This window comes from Silene latifolia, chromosome 11, assembly GCF_048544455.1.
Source record: "Silene latifolia isolate original U9 population chromosome 11, ASM4854445v1, whole genome shotgun sequence".
NCBI lineage: Eukaryota > Viridiplantae > Streptophyta > Magnoliopsida > Caryophyllales > Caryophyllaceae > Silene > Silene latifolia.
Genome location: NC_133536.1, coordinates 1,246,656 through 1,269,481, shown reverse-complemented (window position 1 = coordinate 1,269,481; position 22,826 = coordinate 1,246,656). Strand labels below are relative to the sequence as shown.

General features: G+C 38.7%; 1 protein-coding gene across 1 annotated transcript; it reads left to right on the top strand.

Annotated features, from left to right (window-relative positions):
- The first annotated feature begins 18,759 nt into the window (after window positions 1–18,759).
- LOC141612621 (uncharacterized) lies at window positions 18,760–21,913 on the top strand. Its single transcript, XM_074431437.1, has 2 exons — window positions 18,760–18,935; window positions 19,325–21,913. Exon 2 carries the CDS (start codon window positions 20,498–20,500, stop codon window positions 21,842–21,844), a length of 1,347 nt encoding a protein of 448 aa, XP_074287538.1. The 5' UTR covers window positions 18,760–18,935; window positions 19,325–20,497; the 3' UTR covers window positions 21,845–21,913.
- Window positions 21,914–22,826: the final 913 nt, after the last annotated feature.

Below are 22,826 nucleotides of genomic sequence, written 5' to 3'. Positions count from 1 at the left end.
TACTCCAGAAGTTGCTTGTGCACTTTCCCTAAGGGTATTGCACTATTCCCTTTGGCCACCCCGTACGCTTGCCGCCATTTGTCCTTCAGCTCCTTATTCTCGGGATCGTTGGACCCCTTCTGCGAGCTCACGGGCACCAAAGGGAGAGAATTGGGTCCGAAAGGTAACAAGAAACAGTCATGCACGTCATACTTACTGATCATAAACTCCTTCTTCCGCGAAGCCCTGAACACATATGACCCGTCAGAGAAGGACTCCAAGAACAGGCGAACGTGTGCAAGTGGGAAGCTGCTAATCTTGAGTTCCAAAAGGCCACCAAACCCAATTTTCTTAACAGCGGACACCTGATCCTCATTAAGCTTTTCAATGAGAGAGACAAGTCTTTGAGGTCGACACGAAACCGTGACTTCATGCACCCTCTTTACCCTTGGCTTGGCCTCAACCATCTGGGGAAAAGCAAGGACAACACACAAAATTAGACATACTATAGTTGCAATTAGAGATATTTGGAACAAAGAAATAGACATACTGTGAATTAAAGTAATACAATAGATAGTCGAGTTATACAAAATATAAGAAAAGTTATACATTCGATAATAGAGTTAATCGAAAAATATCAAGAGTTATACATTCCGACAAAGAAAAGTTATTCAAAATGTAATCAGAGTTATACAACAAATGACAACAGTTATAAAAGGGTCAAACTTTGAACCTGGGAATCAGCTCCCTTCTCAGTACTTGGTGCATCATCCATCTGTAGCTGACAAACAAAAAGGGATTCAGATTAACAGTACAGTTATACATATAATAACAAAAGTGGACAATCTGAAACTAAAATTATCTAATGTGTAACTCTAGGCATATACTGTATAACTCCAGGAATAAAATGTACAACTCTAAGCATATAATGTATAACTCTAACCATAGAATGTATAACTCTGGAAATTGAATGTACAACTCTACACATATAATGTATAACTCTAACCATAGAATGTATAACTCCAACTACGCACAAAATATTGTATAACTCCAGTTATACATTATGACAGCAGAAGTTATTCAACATGTAATCAGAGTTATACAACAAATGACTGCAATAGAAAGTATAATTGTGGCCATGTAATGTATAACTCTAGCCATAGAATGTCTGACTCTGGCCATACATTGTATAACTTCAGATTTATACATGTTGACAGCAGAAGTTATTCAACATGTAATCGAGTTATACAACAAATGACTCGCGATAAAAATGTATAACTCTAGCAATAGAAAGTATAACTCTGGTCATGTAATGTATAACTCTAGTCATAGAATGTATAACTCGGCCATACAATGTATAACTCGTAAGCATATACAAGTATAATGAATAACTCCAGGAATAACTCCAGGTATAAGTCCAGGCATCTAATGTATAACTCCAAAGTATAAATTGTATAACTCTAGCTATATATTGTATATATCCAGGTATAAATTGTATAACTGTAGGCATATATTGTATAACTCTATGAATGGAAACTAATTAAAAGTATAGTCATACATATAACAATTAGAGTTTGACATTATGAAGAAGGAGTTGGTCACAGAATCAGAAGAGCTATACATCTAGAACCCAGAGTTATACATCTAGGAACCAGAGTTATACATATTGCGTACTAAAGTTATACATCTATTAATCAGAGTTTTACATTAATTAACCAGAGTTATACATATTGAGTACTAAAGTTATACATCTAGTAAGCAGAGTTAGACATCTAGTAACGTATAAATCAAAATCAAAATTTTTAACCTGGATATCAACTCCCGTGTCAATACTTTCTACAACATCCATCTCAGAGATGACAAACAATTGGGATTAGAGTTATACAGATATTTAATTGAAGTTACAAATCATTCTATAAGAGTTATACCAACAAGACGAGATTTTTTACCTTCGATTTAGATTTCTTGGAAGATTTCTTGGCATTTTTCTTGGCAAAAACCATTGTTAATTATCAAATGACCTCGAATTTGATCTGCACAACCATAATTAACAATTGAACAAATAAACATCAAAGAAACCCATAATTGAAGATTGAAAAATCAAATGAACTCTTTTTATGATAGTTTAACAAAGGCAATAATTAACAAAAAACAAACTACAAATCACTAAATAAGGAATGGAGAAAATACCTTATAAAAAAATGGAGACAAAGTAGTTTGCACGCGAGTTGGTATTAATTTGTAGTGATGAAAATGGCGTTTGTTAGGATGGAGTTAATTGGTAGTGATGAAAATGGAGTTATCAGAATTGTGAAGAAAGAAAAGGAAGACGAAATGACAGGAAATAGAGGGAAAAATACCCGCAAGTTGTTTTGAATTGTCTAGAAAATGAGGAGGGAAATGATCATGGACTGATGGACAAACAGTGTAGCATGCATGGGTTAGTGGGTAAGAGGAGAGAGGTAAATCAAAAATATTAGTTTAATGGGGTTTAGTGGGGTTTGATGCAAATCTTGGCCATTGGTTTGATTGATCCAACCGTCCACATTAGGACTTATGGACTTATTATATCTAAGGACCTTAGTTGATCCCTTCTCTCTCTCTCTCTCTCTCTCTCTCTCTCTCTCTATATATATATATATATATATATATATATATATATATATATATATATATATATATATATATATATATATATATATATATATATATATATATATATATATTTATAAGAGTTTTTTCGAACGATCTGAGAGCGTCCACATCATCAAAAATCAATTTAGGAAAGTATAATTTTTGATATAAAAAATAAAGTGGAAAATCTTTTAATTATTATAATATGTATATTTCCTAAATTATATTCAAGTGATATTTCCAATTTTTATATCAAACTTTTACATTTCATTTGGCAAAAAAATATCGTTAAAAAAATTATGAAAATAATATAATTAGCTTTGTGTTAAAAAATGCTATCATTAGAGTATAAATTTTATATTATTTGCACATGTTAAAGATGGTGTACTTCTTAATACGTAAAATTGTATAATTTTTAGTATGTTTTGTCCCACATTGGAAAATAAGTAGGTGTGGTGAATATACTGCATATAAATAGTAGAATTGTCCCACTTCGAAAGATTAGTATAAGGTGATGTGATCCTATGATTATAAATAGGATGCATATTTGGAACTTATGTATCCACCAAAATTTTTTGAGTCTCATAAATATTGTTTTAAAGAGCTCTTAAGATTTTCTATCGTTATCTACGATATGATATAAAAATAAAGTGGAAATCGTTGGGAATTTTTTACTAATGGTAGTCTCCTGACACAATACAAAACTAAAGATTTTACTAATGGTTGTCTTCTGAATGCAGTAATAGAGCTTTAATGAGTCGTTATATGTACGATGTAGAGATCCATATCTAATGATCGAGACTAAGTGGTTTTACCTTCAAAGAAAAATAATATGTATACAATAATAGTGGTTTTTTAAGAAAAGACATGTATTTCCTGGTATGTTATATCTTTCACATTAAAAAATAATGTAGGCATTATGAACATACTACGTCTAAATAATTAAGTTATGTATCTCACATTGAAATAATAGTATACGGTAGGGTGATTCTATAAATATAAATAGGAGGCATCCTTGAAACTTAGGTATTAACCCAAAATTTTTTTGATATAAAAGATATAGACTTTTTAGTATGTTATATGTCTCACATTGAAAAATAATGTAGGTGTTGTGAATATATTATGTATAAATAATAGAAATGTCCCATATATATACATTTTCTATATTATATTAAAGTGATGTTTATTATTTTGATATAAAAACTTTATATTTCAAAATATCGTATGAAAATTATATAATTAGATTGTGACAAAAAAAATGCTATCATTAGAGTGTATATTGTATTGTATTGTATTGTATTGTATTTTCTCATTATTAAATCGGGTTGATCTCAAAGTAGGTACAAAAAAAATGGTGTACTTAGTAGTTAGTATGTTATTTGTCCTACATTGAAAAGTAACGTAAGTGTGGTGAATATACTATGTATAAATATTAAAATTGTCCCACATCGGAAGATTACCGTAAGGCATGGTGATCTTATGATTATAAATAGAAGTCATAACCCAAAATCTTTTGATTCCCTTAAGTATTGTCAGAGATAACTCTTAAAAGAGTTTATATTACTGTTTCTACAATAATGATTTCTAACCTAAGTTAATGTTTGGAAAATCTTTTAGTTATTATAATATATACTATGTATTTCTTATTTTATATTCAAGTGATGTTTCTAATTTTCATATAAAAACTTTTAAATTTCATTTTATAAAATAATGTCGGTAAAAAAATTATGAAAATAATATTATTAGATTCATGGTAAGAAATGCTATCATTAGAGTATATATAGATTTCATATAATTTGCACATATTAAAGATGGTGTATTTCATAGTGTGTTATATCTCCCACATTGAAAAATAATATAGGTGTGATAAATATACTACATATAAAAAATAGAATTTTCCCACATCAAAATATAGCATAAGGTGGGTGATTCTATGAGCATCCTTGGAACTTAGACATCAACCCAAAATCTTTTGAGTCGCTTAAGTATTATCTTGGAAAGCTCTTAAAAGTTTATATCATTATATTTTCTACCTATAGAATTTATATGTCCCATATTGAAAAATAATGTAGGTGTGGTAAATCCGTAAATATACAATGTTTAAATTATATAATTAGAATTGTGTTAAAAAATATTCTATCATTAGAGTATAGGTTCTTATCATTTGCACATATTTTAATTATGATAAAAAAAAATAGAAAACAAACGTCAATGGTAGCATGTGTAATCTATCAAAGTTCAAGGTTACCATGAGAAATTTTCAATATTATAATGATATAGTTAATTAAATTTGCATTTAAAAGAGAGATATCCGTACCAATAAAATAATAAAGGGGTATTATTTTTTAATTGTTATTTTATTGTCACGCCATCAAACTTAACGTCCATTTAACAGTCTTTACATTAGAGGGTACCATGGGCAAAAAAATGGAACCTCAAGGGTACCATGGGCAGATTTTTAAAAGTAGGGGTAACATGGAAAATCTAACAAAACTAAGGGGTACTACGGGAAATTTCCGTATCTCAATTATTTTAATTTTTTTTTTTGAAGAAAAACAACGTACAAATATTAATGGAGAGTACTTGATCATATTATTAAATTTAAATATAACTATTAGATATAATGAGTAGCAATTGTCTGTATTCAGTATTCGAGATCTGGTTGGATCATTGTTGTCAGAATCGCGATTCGATCCAACGATTCTACGATTTTACGATCCAAAAATGTTTGACCGATCCTGGATCCTACGATTCTATCATAGTTGTAGAATCTTACGATCCTATTAATTTGAAAATTTCTAGAGATGGGATCATAATACGATCCTACGATTTTACGATCCTACGATCCGATTCCATAATAAAAAAATTAGTATATATTTTTATATAATGACACCGTAAAATCCAAATTTCGTGAAAGTTGTTCATACAATGATACTAGAATAATTAATTACCAATAATTTATGAATAAATATTAATAAATAAGTGTTTTGATTTTCAATTATATGTTTTTACCAATAAAAAAATTATATTTAGTGATTTTGTAGAATCTTGCGATTCTACGATCCGATTCTACCGATTCGATCCTACCTTCCTCATCGATTCAAAGTAGAATCCCGATCCTGACAACATTGGGTTGGATGTCGAACTAAGTGCAAAAAAGATGGTGTAATTCTGAGTATGTTATTTGTCCCACATTGAAAAATAATGCAGGTTTGATAAATATATATTACGTATAAATATTAGAATTGTCCCACATCAGAAAAAAAAAATCCAATTTTTGTGAATATATTACTTATAAATAGTAGAATTGTCCCACATCGAAAGATTAATATAAGGTAGGGTGATTATATAATTATAAATAAGAGTTAACCCACGTATATATTAATTTTTTTTTTTGAAAGAGATATTTTAATAATATGTAAACAAATCATTAGACATATAATGTAAACATTAAACGCTTATAACGGTTTTTTTTGCATTATAAATAAGTTAATTATCCCGTTGCAACGCACGGACATTCAAACTAGTATATATATAAAACTGGGTTAGAAGAATTGTGGATTGACATGTGGCAAATTAAGCATTTAATACATGATTAATTATTAAATATTAATTAATACATTAATTAATTAAAGTAAGAAAATAAGGAACATTTAATACGATTAATTTTTTATTTTTCAATTTACATTAATACGGTATAAATGTAATACTCAACTTCCCAAGGTAATAAAGAAATGTAATACTGCATCTTGCATATACATTGTATCACGGTATGGATTTTGAATATACATTAAATTTGGTTGCATATGTGTTTCCAAGATACCTATTCAAAGTAAAATTACAAGCATCATATTCTTGAACACATTCCGAGTATTCAAAGACTACTCTATCATAGTGCTTACTACGAGTACTATCAATACCATAGGGATATGTACAAATTTTAGGTTCACTCCCCCTATATATATAATGTAGCAGGACCCTCCCCTCCCCTCACAACACACTAACAAACTACGGAATACTACACTTCAGTTTCTTCTTGCTAGCTATAATCATAAGATCGGTAATTTGCAAATGGAAAAAGGTGAGAATCAAAAAGTAAGTTTTTCAGTTACATTTACATCTATAATATAGTAACTTGATCTACATGCCCGGACTTGCTTGCCGAACTTGAAAGATATGCTCAAACCAATAATTTAAACTGATGAGGAATTGAGGACGGCTGTAGGGTGAAAGCTTAAGTATCGATATTAATATAACGTGTGATGTTGAGGCCATCAGTAATAGGATTTGTGTATTTTTAAATCTAAATTAAAATGTAACTTGAAAAAAAAAAACAGATTGTTTTTCCATTTTTGCTACAACTTCCAGCATGCTATGAGAACATAAAAACAACGCACCATTTTTAAAACAATTTGTTAATAGTAGTTTGAAATAATTTTGCGGCTGTTCCTTTTTCAATTTTTTTTTTATATTATCAAAGGGAAATATGTGAAGTTTGTTTCATTTTAGATGGAGATAAATATTTATAAAGTCTAAAAAGGTGAAGTAATTTCCATGCATGGGAAGAATTTTATATACCAAATCAAAGAAGAACTTGATCTACACATAAAGTTTGTTATTGATTGAAATGGTATAAGGAAAAAAAACCTTGCTCCATATCCTAAGTTGGTTTAGTTAAGTTAGAATTAACTAACTATATGTGAGGGGTTTTATGTTTTTGTAAAGACTTTGTATATCATAGTGGATTCAACAACACTATATCTTTATGAAATGTAAATGATTTTGAAATATATGCTTCTTTGTGCCAATAATTTAGGTTACATTATCATAAATATATATACATATATTATTTGAAAATTTCCATTAAATTTAATTTATAAACAAAAAAAAAACAATTGTGTATATAAATCTAAATAATAAAATTGTTATTGTTCCGGGCGTAATTCCAGAGCAAGTATTGTTACCACCCGTGGCTTGTAGAATGATGTCTTGAGTTGAATCCTTTCTTTCCTTAATCGTTCCTCTCGGCCTCTCCTGCAACAATGAACGAACTGAGGGCTTGGCTTTGAGCCAAACGTACCCACTCCGACGCCCAAGTCAGTAAACTTAAATGTATAAGTTGTATGCTAATTGGCTAGGAATATATTGTAGAGAGATAAGGAAGATTATACCAGATGAATAGTGTATTTAGGTTAGATTGTGGATCCTTTCCTCAATGAAGGTTGAGGAGTATTTATAGACTTCACCTTTTGTCACGTAGTGGCCAAGTGGCCAAGTGGCTAGCAGGTGGAAAGACTGATCTACCCCTCGGCCGAGGGACCTATGGCTGGCCGGCGGGCCCTGTTGACTCACCGTCGAGGGGTCTTGGATATGAGTACGCGGGTATGTGCTCCGGCTGGCAGGTTGCCGTGCCGAGACCCAGGCTGACAGGCCGATGGGCTGCATCGGCTAGGTTGTCTAAGTCGTTGACTTGCTGTGGATATCTTTGACCTTGTCTAATATGTTTGACTTGGTCAGCGGTGCAGAATATGCCCCATCAATTTGCCCCCAGCGTAGTCTATGCCGTGGTATGGGCTCCGATGTATGTCTGAAGCGTATATTCTGCGTAAGTTAACTAATTGAAAAATTTCCTGCATCGGCTTCTTCTACTGCATCGGCTTCTTCTACCTCGGCCTGGCTTTTCTTAGGCCGTACCATATCCCCCCTCCACATGGATGTGTATTGGGCATCCGATGTGGAAAAGAAAATGACGCTGGCCGAGACCGGGGTTGAGAGTGCCGGTAGTTTTTGATCGCCCCCAGTCGGCGCTGTCTAGCTTTGTTGATCATGTGGCCGGCGGAGAACAGATGCTTGGGAATTTGTTGAGGAAGGTGAATAGGCGGAGAGATATGAATGGGCGTGTTGAAGACGCTTGGTCACTGTTGCATTGATTGACGTTCAACTGTTGCAACGATTGACATCCCGTGGTTGCATGTCCGACACGTGTCTGCACGCTGATTGGTTGACGTTTCATGGGCTGTTCGCTGATTGGTCCTTCTTCATGGGCTTTTTCCTATAAATAGGGCAGTTATCCCGTGAAATTGGCCACCAATTTCATTCTCCAAAATTTTCTTCTCTCTAAACTTTCAAGGGTTTTCTTTGTCTTCTAATTTTCAGAGTTGTTACTCCGGCGAGTGTTTTCTTCAAGGTAAACAAACAAACTTCCCAATTTCTTAATTTTGTAAGTTTTTATTGTAAACATGTCTTCTGCTGATGCCGGGCCTAGTAAGCCGGCGCCGGGGGGTTCCCCGTCGCGTCTTGATGGGGAGGAGAAGTTGGACGCCCTCCTGATAAGGCCTGGGGGCCCTAGGTCTCCCTCTCCTGAAGTCGATCCTCGAATTTTGGAGGAATGGGAGGATGACTCTGATGTCGATGATGACGCAGACGATTTTGGTGATGATGCTGAAAGGGCTCGTCCTAATAAGGTGAGGCAGTACGTTATGGATCACGGTCTCGCCTGTAAGGTCCGTCTTGACCGTGCCTGGACCCATAAGTTCGCCAGTTGTTCTGGCGAAACATTTTTCGAGGGCCATTTCTTCTTTGGTAGGGGATACAAAATTGTTATCCCTGAGGAGGGTCAGGCCGTCTGTTGCCCTCCACCGGGCCACACCGGCGTATATATGCGACATTTGGAGTACGGGCTCCGGTTCCCGCTGAATGAGTATGTTATGGCCATCATTAAGGCCATGAACGTTGTCGTTGCCCAACTGCACCCGTTGGCCATGAGGACCATAATCGGGTTTGTCTGGCTTTGTCTCTTCAAGGGGGAGGCCCCAACGGTGAATTTATTCCGCCGGCTTCATTATCTCCAGCCGTCAATTTCCGGCCGCGTCGGATGGTACAGTGTGCACATGGAGAAGGGTTACGTCTCTGTTGACAAGCTTACTTCTTGCAAGGGCTGGCAGGGTCGGTGGGTGTACGTTAAGGTGCCGGATGACTATCCGCTGCCCTGCTCCTTTCAGCATCAAGTTAACTTGCGGTGTGAGACTAAGGCGGAGCATGACAGATGGGTCACCCGGAAGAAACTCAAGATGGATGCCAGCAAGGTCCTTCTCAAAGACGATGAGAGGCTGGCAATGCGGCTTTTTGAGGCGGACAAGAGTGGGGTAGCGAAAAGATGGATTCCCCCAACGCAGATCATCCTTCAAGATGAGCCGCTCTGTCATGTCGGCCTCATACCGGCCCTAGCACAGGGTGAGTGGGGTTGGTGTGAGGCCCATCACCGCTCTCAATGCTCCTGTTTCTTGAGCTCTGATTTATTTCTTCTATTTAACTTTTGCGTTGTTTCCTCCGCGGACCACTTTGGACCGGACCTGTCTGAGAATATCCTCCGGAGAATGGGGCTGCACAAAGACAAGACCGTTGCTAATTTGCATCACAAAGCTTTAGCCCATGACCGCCGGACGTCGCCGAATGACCTCATGGATCGGCAGCTGAAAAGCCTGAATGCGGTGGAGGCCCAGGCGAAGGTTGTTAGTAACATGCCGCGTCATACGCGAAAGACAAAGCCTTCGACGGTGATGGCGTCGACATCGGCTCCACCTTCCATCCCCCCCTGTTCAGAAGGAGACGGTGGAGATCGTTTATATCTCTAATGGGGATGACTCTGACGAGGAGGAGGGGTCTCCCCTTGTCCGTAAGAGAAAGCAGACAGCTTTTACCGCTGTCGTTGCTTCTGCTGCTGACGAGGAAGTGCGCCCTTCGGCCAAGAAGGCCAAACACGGTACTGATCTATCCGGTGGCTCAGATTTAGCCGGTTCATCGGGCGCTGCTGATGACAGTCTCTTCGGCATGTCTATGTATGTTGATACTGATGCTTCTTTTTTTTTTTTTTTTTTTTGTAGATCAGCCGCTGTCAGTCGCCGCTCTTACTGAGCAACAAGTGGAGGAGAAACCCGCGCAGGCTGATGGTCATGACGTCGCCGTTGGCTCTTCATCCCAGAAGGTTTCCCTTCCCCGACCGCAGACTAGTGATCGAAACGCCATTGCTGACTCTTCATCCCAGAAGGTTTCTCCCTCCCGGCTGCAGGTTGGTGATCATAACGTCGCCATTGACTCTTCATCCCAGAAGGTTTCCCCCTCCCAGCTCGTAGCGGAAGGTGCGAGGTTGGTCGAGGACCTGGCAAGGTGGAACGAGCTGACCGGCGCTCGCATTATAGAGCAGGAGAAGGCCGCGGCTCGGTCCGCTTTTGAGCTTGATGCCACTAAGAAGGTGGTCGCGAAGGCGAGGCTGGATCTCCTCAATGAGCAGAGGCTTAGGGGAGATGTTGAGAAAGCGCTCTTGGCTGAGAGAAAACTTAGGGAGGACGCTGAAAAGGAGGTCCTTGCTGAGAGAGCCAAGGCCGAGGCTGCTGCGGCCGAAGTTGCAAAGCTGCTGGAGAAGTGTGACCTTGTTCAGAGGCACGCCGACCTTTATCTCAAGCAGAGGAATGAATTTAGGGGCAAATTTCAGATCCAGGGGAAGGTGATTCGGAGCAAGGAGGCCATCATCAGGCAAAAGGAGGATGAAATTGAGATGCTCCAAACCAAAATGCTCCCTGGCATGTGTTCCGAATTCCGGGATCTGGCCGAAGCAGCTGCCAGGGAAGTAATTGAGGAGCTCTTTCCTCTTGAAGGTTCCTTTCCGTGGGGCAAATTTGACAAGCTGTTTGACGATAAGCTCGAAGCTAAGGAGAAAGCCGTGGAGGAGAGGGTCAAGGAGGCGGTGAGGGTGAAGATAGAGCAAGAAGCGGCCGAGGAGGCAGCAGCTCTTGCTGAGAAGGCTAGGGCGGCCAAGGAGGAAGCCGAGAGGGCAAGGGCAGCTAAGGCTGCCGGGGCTAAGGCTGAGGCTACTGAAGCTGAGGCTGCTAAGGGAACTGCTGGGTTGCCCCTCGAAGAAGGCGCTGCTACCGCTGCTGATGGCGAGCAACAACAGATATAAGGAGATGATATCTGTAACCTTTTGTCTTTTGGTTTATCCTTGTAATTTCTTGTAATTCGTTGAACATTTTTAATAAGAGCTCGTTTCTTCTGCCTCCGGCCTGGCCGAGGTTTTTACCTCACTTCTTTTTCTTGCGCTAGTATTTGGGCCTCAACTGTACTTTAGCGTCTTTGTCTGGGTTGTCTCCTTACGTTATTAATTGAGTGTCTCTTTTGTTTCCGCCTCGGCTTGGTCGAGGCAGTCTAGAGTGCGTATCTCAATTGTGTTAACGCTTCTAAGGCATTTTGAACGCTTTGCGAGTATCACCTGCGCTGGTCGTTACCATCGAGGTGTCTGCTTCCTGGCGGTGATTGCCGCTCTTGTTGGGGTGTGATAGTGTGAGCCGGCACTGCCGTGGCGTCTACCACTTGGAGTGACTGCGACGGCGTCAAACCTCTTGGGGTGACTGCCGTGGCGTCTACTACTTGGGGTGACTACGACGGCGCCCACTTCTTGATGGAGACTGCCGTGGCGTCTACCACTTGGAGTGACTGCGACGGCGTCAAACCTCTTGGGGTGACTGCCGTGGCGTCTACTACTTGGGGTGACTGCGACGGCGCCCACTTCTTGATGGAGACTGCCGTGGCGTCTACCACTTGGAGTGACTGCGATGGCGTCAAACCTCTTGGGGTGACTGCCGTGGCGTCTACTACTTGGGGTGACTGCGACGGCGCCTACTTCTAGATGGAGACTGCCGCTCTTGTCGGTACGACAGTGTGAGCCGACGTCCACTTCTTGATAGAGACTGCCGCTCTTGTCGGTATGACAGTGCGAGCCGGCGTCTGCTGCTTCCTAGTGACTATGGGGAAAATGAACATTTTGATGGAAGACTTGGACGATTTTTCATTAGATAAAAACATGCGTCGGGGTGCCCACAACTGTTTTGGACACCTCCGCCGCTACATAGAGTTTTCCCGAGATCACCAGTGTCCTAATGGTTTATCAAAGGCACACCTTCCCAGTCAGCCGCTAGTTACATCCATGAGGTCGCCCTCCTGTTGTAAGGATAGACTTTTCCCTTTCTCTGATTTCTTTGCCACTTTGAGGGATTGCATGTTGCATCCTCTGGCAGCTATCTGGACGTTGACCACCTCGTCATTCTCGTCTTTGGAGACGAGCTTATGCGCTTCCCCCCGGTCCGAGACATACATCAGTGTTAGGGCCCGGATGGACATCACTGCGTCGGCCTCGCTCAGAGTGACTCGGCCTATGAGAACGTTGTAGGCGGACGAGCCGTCGATGACCACGAACTCAGCCAGGACATTCTTAGCCGCATTCTTTTCGCCGAACGTCACCGGGAGTCTGATTGATCCCAGTGGTACCAGGCGGCCCCGGAAGAAAGTCAGTATAGTGGGTGGGTGCGGGGGCTTAAGTCCTTGACCTTCAGGCCGAGACTGAGGAAGCACTCCCTGAACATGATGTTCGTGTATGCGCCTGTGTCAATCAGGCACCTCTTGACCAGGTGGTTGGATATGTCCAAATTGACTACAAGTGGGTCGCTGTGAGGAGCGATGATTCCTTCGTAGTCCTTCCTTCCGATAGTCATGTTGGGGATGTTGGAAGAGGGGATCGCTGTGTTGGGCACAAAGTTGATGGCTTGATATAGCTCGTTCAGGTGTCGTTTGTGCCCATGAGCGGACCCTCCGTTCTCGTTGCCCCCGATGACAACGTGGATCACTCCTATCCGTTCGAAGACGGATTTCTTCTCTGAACTGCCGGCGTCAGTCTTTTGGCCTTTGGCAACGTACTTGTTGAGGCTCCCCTTCCGGATCAGCTCTTCAATGGCATTCTTCAGATGTCGGCAGTCGTTGGTTAAATGGCCGGTGTGGCCGTGGTACTCACAGTACTGGCTCGTGTCACCGTCACTTTTTGGCTTGGGGGGTCTCTCCCACTTCTGGCCCTCGTTTTTTCTCAGGGCGAAGACCTCGGCGGCTGATACGACGAGAGGGGTTTTATCGTTGTACCGCCTCTGGTGGTACGTTCCCGAACTCCACCCGGCGCCCGTCGAGTCCTGTTTCCTGGCAGATTTGTCAGACCGTGACCTATTATTATCACGGCGCCTTTCATCGGACCGTGACCCGTTTTTGTCACGACGTCTTTCATCGGGGTTGTCCTCCCGGCGGCTCTTCTTTTCTGAGTGCTCGGCCTCGCTGGGGCCTACCCATGTCTTGTGATAGTCTTCTACCTTGATGGCCTGGTCGGCCATCTTCCTGGCGGCATCCAAGCCCAGGCCTCCGCACTTGATGAGCTCATTTTTTAAGTCTCCCCTTGGGAGGCCCTTCATCAGCGCGAAGGCCGCCAGTTCGGGATTAATTTCTCGAATCTGCTGGACCTTTCCGTCGAACCGCTTCACGTAGCTTCGTAGAGACTCGCCCCCCTCCTGTTTGATAGTTAGGAGGTCCGATGTCTCCACGGCCCTTCTCTTGTTGCAAGAGTACTGGGCTAGAAAGGCGTCCCTTAGGTCGGCGTAATAGTATACCGAGCCGTCGGGAAGCCCCTTGTACCAACTTTGAGCCATCCCATGCAAAGTTGTTGGGAAAACTCGGCACCAAACCTCATCGGGCTGCTCCCATACCGACATGTAAGACTCGAAAGCCTCAGCGTGGTCGGCTGGATCACCTTCCCCTTTGTATGATATGGGTGGCAACTTGAGCTTAGTTGGCACCTGGACTTCTAGGACGTAGGCGCTGAGGGGCTGTCTGACCACATGTCGAACGACACGCGGCGATCGGCTCCTCGCATTCCTAATCCGGCTCCTCTCCTCGTAGCGGGAGGGGCTCGTTCTTCGACTTGGACTTCTTCTCCAACTCTGCTGAGTCGGACTCCTCTGGCTCCTTTGGGGTAAGCCTCGTTCGTGCTGCGGGGACGCTGTCCTCCCATGAGTATGGGAAGGGCTTAGGTCTACCACGCCCACTTTGGGCTCTCCCGGCGACTTGACTGGTTCAGCTTCTCCTAGTGCTCCGTTCAAGTTTCTCGGAGTCACATTTTGGACCCTGGTCTCCTGGACGGTTTCCGCCGCTCTTGTCGGCGTGACAGTGTGAGCAGGCGTATTACTAATTAGGTCCAGGAGCATTTTCAGTCTTGCTACGTCAACCACATGTCCCATGATGGTGACCTGGTTGGCTGGCAGCGGCGTGTCTGGTATTATTGGCATCCCGAACTCCGGTTGGATTACTCCGCCGGTGGAGGGCTGCACGACTCCAGAATTGTTGAAGGTATCATCTTGGTAGATCGCGGTTTCGTCGGTCACGACTGCGTCTTGTTGTTTCGACATCTTCTTAGCTTTTTGGGTGGGTTTTTGTGTTTTTTTTTTTGTTTAGGAATAAATGTGACTAGCTTCTAGTATCTATTCCCCACAGACGGCGCCAATTGTTCCGGGCGTAATTCCAGAGCAAGTATTGTTACCACCCGTGGCTTGTAGAATGATGTCTTGAGTTGAATCTTTTCTTTCCTTAATCGTTCCTCTCGGCCTCTCCTGCAACAATGAACGAACTGAGGGCTTGGCTTTGAGCCAAGCGTACCCACTCCGACGCCCAAGTCAGTAAACTTAAATGTATAAGTTGTATGCTAATTGGCTAGGAATATATTGTAGAGAGATAAGGAAGATTATACCAGTTGAATAGTGTATTTAGGTTAGATTGTGGATCCTTTCCTCAATGAAGGTTGAGGAGTATTTATAGACTTCACCTTTTGTCACGTAGTGGCCAAGTGGCCAAGTGGCTAGCAGGTGGAAAGACTGATCTACCCCTCGGCCGAGGGACCTATGGCTGGCCGGCGGGCCCTGTTGACTCACCGCCGAGGGGTCTTGGATATGAGTACGCGGGTATGTGCCCCGGCTGGCAGGTTGCCGTGCCGAGACCCAGGCTGACAGGCCGATGGGCTGCATCGGCTAGGTTGTCTAAGTCGTTGACTTGCTGTGGATATCTTTGACCTTGTCTAATATGTTTGACTTGGTCAGCGGTGCAGAATATGCCCCATCAGTTATAAAAGCCAACATGGGAGATACTACAATTGGATTGGGATAAATGGAATAATAATCGGACAACTATTTATAGTAAGTTAGTCGAATTAATATTGGAAAGAAATCAACGCGGCATATTTACAAGTGAAATGAAAGAAACATAAAAAACAACAATGTTACTATCACTGCCATATTCAATAATTTATATATCTTTGTTTCATGTTTATCAATCAAGAAATTTTCTTCCTATTTCGTACTTTTGTAGTAAAGTATTAAACGAGAAAACTAAAACGTATCTTATGGATTATTTTCAATCCTTATCGTGATAATACATTATTCAATTAGTAGTAAATTCAAAATAAGTTTTATTTTTTTAACAAATGTCTTTTGATGCGGCAAATTCGACAGTACCTTGATGATTAATAATTGTTGAAAAACATACACATTCAAACATTGTTTTTATAAAAGGCGAAAATTATGAGTGAACTATAGAGTGATACACTAATTAATTACAAAAAATGATATGTAAATACGAATATCCACTCTACAATTACATTTAATTGTTTGAACTAAAGAATATAAACACTGACCGTGCGAAGCACGGGATTCTCCCTAGTATCATTTATTTCTTTCTTTTTTGAGTTTCTTATCCTATGACTAGTAGACATAGGTTAGAAAAACCGTTTAAATAATTACACCTCTTAATTAATTTAGTTATTAGCATTTATTTATTTTTTTGGTCAAGCTTATTAGCATTTATTTATTAATAACCCTTTTATAAATTGCTTCGCCCTTGTGATCAATCAATCATTTAACCATTGCATGCAGGCCTTTTGCTTAACTGCAACCATGATACAAGTTTACAACAAATTGTACACTAATACACAAATTATAAAATAAGATCAATGACGATTAATTATTTTATCGGTCAATCGTTATCAATAAATTAGTGTTTTTAGATATAAAATTTCCGTCTAATATCATCATAAAATTGTCTTACGTAATAACTATTGATCGTCAAAAAATCATTTGCACGTAATAGTCTTACGTAATAACTATTGTCACCTCATCTTGATAGAAACCCACAGTCCACAACATTAGTAACACAAATTACAGAACATGATTGTCATACAAAGTGTGGACAATCTTATTATTGATACAATAGATAGATAACCACACACGTTACAGACTACTCCACATAACAAGATGTCTTACAAAAGTGTGAACAATCCTCTTATTCCTTAAAACACTAATTTATTACAATAAACCACGAGATTTTCACACTTTAAAACGATCATACACAATAATTATTATTAATTTATTTTTAATTAGAGGTAGATAACTCGAGAACACTGAAAGCTTTTTTAAAGGACACGCGAGTAGGATGCTCGGTAATACCTAAAAGTCCATCGTCTTCATATAATCCAACATTATTGACATTTTTTAAGAAAATGTAACCGTTTAATTCACGAAATGTTATAACTAGAAGTGTTATTTTTTACCCTGAAAATGATGTGAAAAATAATGGTAACATGTTATCAGAAAATAACAACATTTTATTGTAAAATGACAACATATAGTCTGTCTTATTTCAGACGTAAAACAGCCGTCTAAAAAAAGGCGCACTAAATTATTAAAGATATGGATAAATAAAATGTTTAACCAAAGTCCAAAGATAACATGCCCAATGATTCACAATCTCACATTAATTTATTAAATACAAATAAAAATAAATTTCCTCCATCTTAACAAATTTTTTACGTTTGTAATAAATGACACAAATAAAGATATGGAGTATTTTATTATTTCATATATATTGTAATAGATGACACAAATAAGTGACATACCCATTATTTTCACTATAATATTATATACTCCGTGTATTTTTTTTATATGATACAAAAGTATTCATATATTTCATCATTTATTATAAAAATATGTCATTAATTTGTATTTTCAACAAAAAACTGATTATGTAGTCGTACACTGCTAGCTCTTATCCCAGGCCTTTTGTCATCCCCACGCTGGTTACGACAATATAACAATAATTTACTTCAATTAGTCCTTTTTAAGGACAGCTATATCCAACTTAAAAAGTTAAAATGGATCATAAGATAAAAGTAAAAATACATATATATACCTCCTATCTAAACAAGGTTGTTGACTTCATGGCTTCTGTTAGACATTCATGTCCAACTCTTTCGAGGTGGTTTGATAGTCGGTGGCTTCAACTTACCTCCCTCATTCGAAAAGATGAGATAGGTTGGTCCTACCCTAGAGGATCAACCTAGTTTTCTTACAAAAAAAAAAAAAAAAAAAAAAAACATTAAACGGTTCACGATTTATGCATAGAAAAAAGGGTTAATAGAGTATGGAGACGATAATATTATTAAATGAGTTTGTGAGAGGAAATGGAGAGAAAGAAAATGGAGAGGATCCTAATTGTTAAACAAGTGGGTTATTATTTGAACCATCATACTTCCGTCTTAAATGAACTCTTTCTAAAAACCACTACTCTGTATAAAATATGAAAAAAGTAACTTTTACACGAGTATATAACTATATATCTAAAACGGAAATGTAATGAAATGGTAAGAATTTGAGACATCAAAATAAAAACAAAAAAACATAAAGAATTAACAGGAACATAAAACTTGTACTCCCTTTTATTGAGCCGATAGTTCATCTTTCATTATAATACGACTCACATATATTAGAGAAAGTGAAATATTTGTTTGAATAAGAGGGAATATAATTTTTCATAAGAACTTCAAAATGTAAAATGTTGGACAAATTTTTTTTCTCCTTCTAGCGATCTGTAATAGATGGAGAAAAAGTAGAATTACTGCGGTTGGTCTAACAAAATAAAGTTATTCTTCTAAGAGATTATACAAATGTTGAATTACTATCATAAAATTGGCTTTATAATAAGGGATAATAAGAAGATTGTCCACGTACACTTTGTAAGACGTTTTTATTTTATAATTTTCTAATTTGCGTTGTTATCTATTTAATTATTTATGCATGGCGGCAATTTAGTTTTTAATAAGTGGTAATTAATTGTATGATTACGAACGTGTATGTATCAGGGGCGGATTTGGGGGGGGGAAAGTGAGGGCACGTGCCCTCACGTGACCCAAAAAAAAAAAAAAAAAAAAGACGATAAACATAATCAGCAAACCACACAATCAGCAAACCAAAATAGAACGCAAAACCAATTTCTCACTGACGATAGGCACAACCCACTGTCCACACCACACATCTGCCGTCCTGCCGCCAGCCGCCGGCCTGGTATTTCCTCCTGCCGTCAACGGTCACCGGCTGACCATCCCCCCGTCGCAGCGTCGCGGTACAGTGAGCCAGGTATGTGTTCTCAGTTCTTACTTCTTATAATTTTATTAATTCGATTAATTTGTTGTTGATTGTTGATTAATTCGATTAATTTGTTCTTATTAGTTATTAGTTTTGATTAATTTGTTCTCCAAATTCAATTAATTTGTTCTTATTAGTTTGATTAAGTTGTTCCCCAAACCCTAGATCCCAAATTTGTGAGTTAGTGACTATAAATGGTTGACAATTGAATTAGATATATACTTAACTACTGAAGTTGCGATTAGCTTCTGATTGCTATGAATTAAACTATTAAAGAAACCAAGGAAATACAAGTGCTTAATGAGTGACCTACGGAGTACATATCAAAACAGTACACTGCTTGTCTGCTTAGAATTTGTTATTTGTTTCATTGTTTGTAGATTGAATCAACGAAAATGAATAGCTTACAAAAATTGTGGAGTCGGAAGTCACAAAAAACTACATCGTCCTCTTCTCCGTTGTCATTAGAACCTCAAAATCTCCCTAATCAAGAAGAGCAAATTAATGATGAGCAAATTAGTGACGGGGAATCCGATAATCCATCAATTCAAGAGGGCAATCAAAGTGAGCATGAGGGTAACTCACCAACTCAAGAGGGTAATCAAAGTGAAGAGTACAATGTTCTTCCTCTTGATCCTCCACATGATCCGGGAAATCGTAAGCCAATATCATCTTACCTGGTTAATGATCGAGATGCCTTGAGAAGGATATATATCGGAAAAGGTCCTTGTAGACCTAGACCAAATGGTGAATTTCCTCAAACTTTCCAAGGTAATAAAATGCGTCGCTTCCAAGTTCTTTGGTATGATAAGTATGATTGGCTAGAATATAGTGAGAAAAATAATGCGGCATTTTGCTTTTGTTGTTAATTGTTCAAAGAGCCTTCAAGTATCCCGAAAGCAAACGTGTTTGAGATTGGAGGGTTTAAGAATTGGAAAAATGCGTTGGATAGATTTAAAAAACATGTTGGGAATGGTACTAGTAGTTCTCACAAAGTAGCTAAACAAAAGTATGAGTCTTTTATTAATAAAAAAGTATCAATAATAGAGATAATTGAAAAAGTAAGTGATGAAGCTAAGAGTCTCTATAAATGCCGTTTGTTACGCTCTTTTTCTTGTTTAAGATTTCTTTTGAGGCAAGGACTAGCATTTAGGGGACATAATGAAAAAGCAAAGTCAAGTAATAAGGGTAATTTTCTTGAACTTTTGGATTGGCTTGTTCAAAATAGTGAAAGTGTTGCTAAAGTTGTTCTTGCTAAGTGTCCGGAAAATCACCAAGTTACTTGCCCAACCATTCAAAAAGAATTAATTAAATGTTGTGCCCATGAGACTACTAAGCTTATCATTGAGGATCTAAATGGTGATTACTTTGGTCTATTAGCCGATGAGTCTAGTGACGTGTCTCATAAGGAAGAATTAGCTATTTGTTTGCGTTATGTTAATAAAGATGGTAAACTTTGTGAAAGATTTCTTGGGATTGTGCATGTGAAAAATACAACTAGTTTGACACTTTTTGAGAAAATAAAGAAACTACTTGATGGCCACTCATTAAGTATGTCAAACATCCGTGGTCAAGGCTATGATGGAGCTAGTAACATGAGAGGTGAGCTTAATGGTTTGCAAAGTTTGATAATGAGGGACAATCCATGTGCATATTATGTTCATTGTTTTGCGCACCAACTTCAATTGACATTAGTGGCGGTGGCTAAAGAAAACAAAGATTGTGCCAAATTTTTCCAAAATCTTGGAATTGTGCTTAATAATATTGGATATTCTTGTAAACGTTTGGAGATGGTTAGGGATATTCAAGCGGATAAGGTTTTGGAGGCCTTAGCATCGGGTGAAATTGAAAGTGGTAAGGGATTGAATCAAGAACTTGGTTTAAGTAGACCGGGGGAGACTCGGTGGGGGTCTCATTTTAAATCAATTGTGAGAGTCATGTCTTTATATGGCACACTTATTAGAGTTTTTGAGATAATTAGTAAAGGGGCTAAATCCGTTGATGATCGTGCTAAAGCCGAAATTGGGATAGATCACCTTGAATCTTTTGAGTTTGTTTTCATGTTACATTTGATGAAAGTGGTGTATGGATACACTAATTCTTTGTGTGAAGCATTACAAAGAAAAGATCAAGACATTGTTAATGCCATGACTATTCTTGATTTAACTAAGGAGCATTTGACAAAGTTTAGGAATGATGGATGGGATCAATTTCTTCAAACGGTTTCTAACTTTTGTGCAAAACATAATATTGAAGTCCCCAATATGGATGATTTTTATGCTCCTCCGGGAAGATCAAGACGTCGTCTTGTCAACGAGCTTAACCTACAACGATTTCGAATTGACATGTTTATAAGTGTTTTGGATAAACAAGTCCATGAACTAGATAGCCGATTTGATGTGAGAAGCATGGAGATGCTAATGTGTATGGCTTGTTTTAGCCCCGCCGATGTTTTTGCTTCTTTCGATAAAGACAAATTGGTTAGACTTGCAAAGTTCTATCCTAATGAGTTTAATGATACCGAGATAACACTACTTGAGTATGAACTTGATATTTTTGAAAGTGATATGCTAAGGGATTCAAGATTTCATCTTATCAAGAGCCTTGGTGAGCTTTCAATTATGCTTGTTGAGACAAAGAAACATATTTCATATTCACGTGTTTATTTGTTATTGAAGCTTGTATTGATACTTCCGGTGGCAACGGCAAGTGTGGAAAGAGTTTTCTCCTCCATGAAGTATGTGAAGAATTATTTGCGAAATAGTATGAGCGATGAACTATTAGATAATTGTTTAGTGACTTATATTGAGAGAGATTTTTTTTCACAAGTGAGTGATGATGATGTTATTAGGCGTTTTCAAGATATGAATCCTCGTCGGATGGCTTTAGATTTTTCTTAGATTTTTCCTTTGTAATTTACTATGTATTGACGATATTTGAATTTTAATGTATAAATGTTGTCCGCAATTTTTTTTTCTTACTGTGCCCCCCCTTTACCCAAATCCTGGATCCGCCACTGGTATGTATATGATGTGTTTTGGCTAGGGCTGTTTACTCAGTGGTACGGATTAAAGATCGGACTAGACCATTTGGTCCGGACCAAACCGGACCGAATTTTGTTTGGTCCGGTCTACGGTTCACCTTTTTACTCGACTTTGGTCTTCGGTCCGGTCCTCGACCAAACCGAATAAACCGCGGAGCGGACAATATCGACGGGAAGTAAAATTGTAGCAGTGGAGGGTGGGAGGATTGAGTGTAGGACTAGGGTGATTGATGCTAAGAAGAGGAAGGAAGATATTTTGAGGAGTTGAGGGTAGTGAGAATTAAGAAGGAATAGTAGTGTTTTTATAGTGGAGTGGTGGCCTCAATTCGTAGGGCATGAAATAATTGTTAGAAAAATGGATATACCCAAAGATTCACAATACAATTGGTCTCCCTTGTGACGGGTTACCATTTGTGGCGGATATTTTGTGAGATAAAATGGTAACAAAATGGGTTAGTGGAGAAAGGGGACCACATGAATAATGTTGCAGAGAGAGAAAAAATGGGTACATTGTGAGGTAAAATGGTATCCGTCACAAGCTTGTGACGGATATGTCATGTCTTCAATGAGAATTTGTGTTCACAATAATCTCAAATTCACTAAAATAAGAAAAAAAATAAATTAAAATTGATAAGAAAACAAGGCAACAAGCGACATCGTTTTCATTATTAATACTCCGTATTATTTCTGTTGAGGGTGTGAGAATTGGGAAGGAATAGTAGGGTTTTTATAGTGGAGTGGCCTTAAAATCTAAGTCTGAAGTAAGTGTTAGAAAAATGGATGTGCCAAAAGATTCACAATCTCACATTAAACAAAGGAAAAAAAAATATAATAAGAAA

Bases quoted from the DNA above. Each gene is read 5' to 3' on its own strand.
- LOC141612621 (XM_074431437.1), top strand. From the start codon at position 20,498: ATGTCAAACATCCGTGGTCAAGGCTATGATGGAGCTAGTAACATGAGA.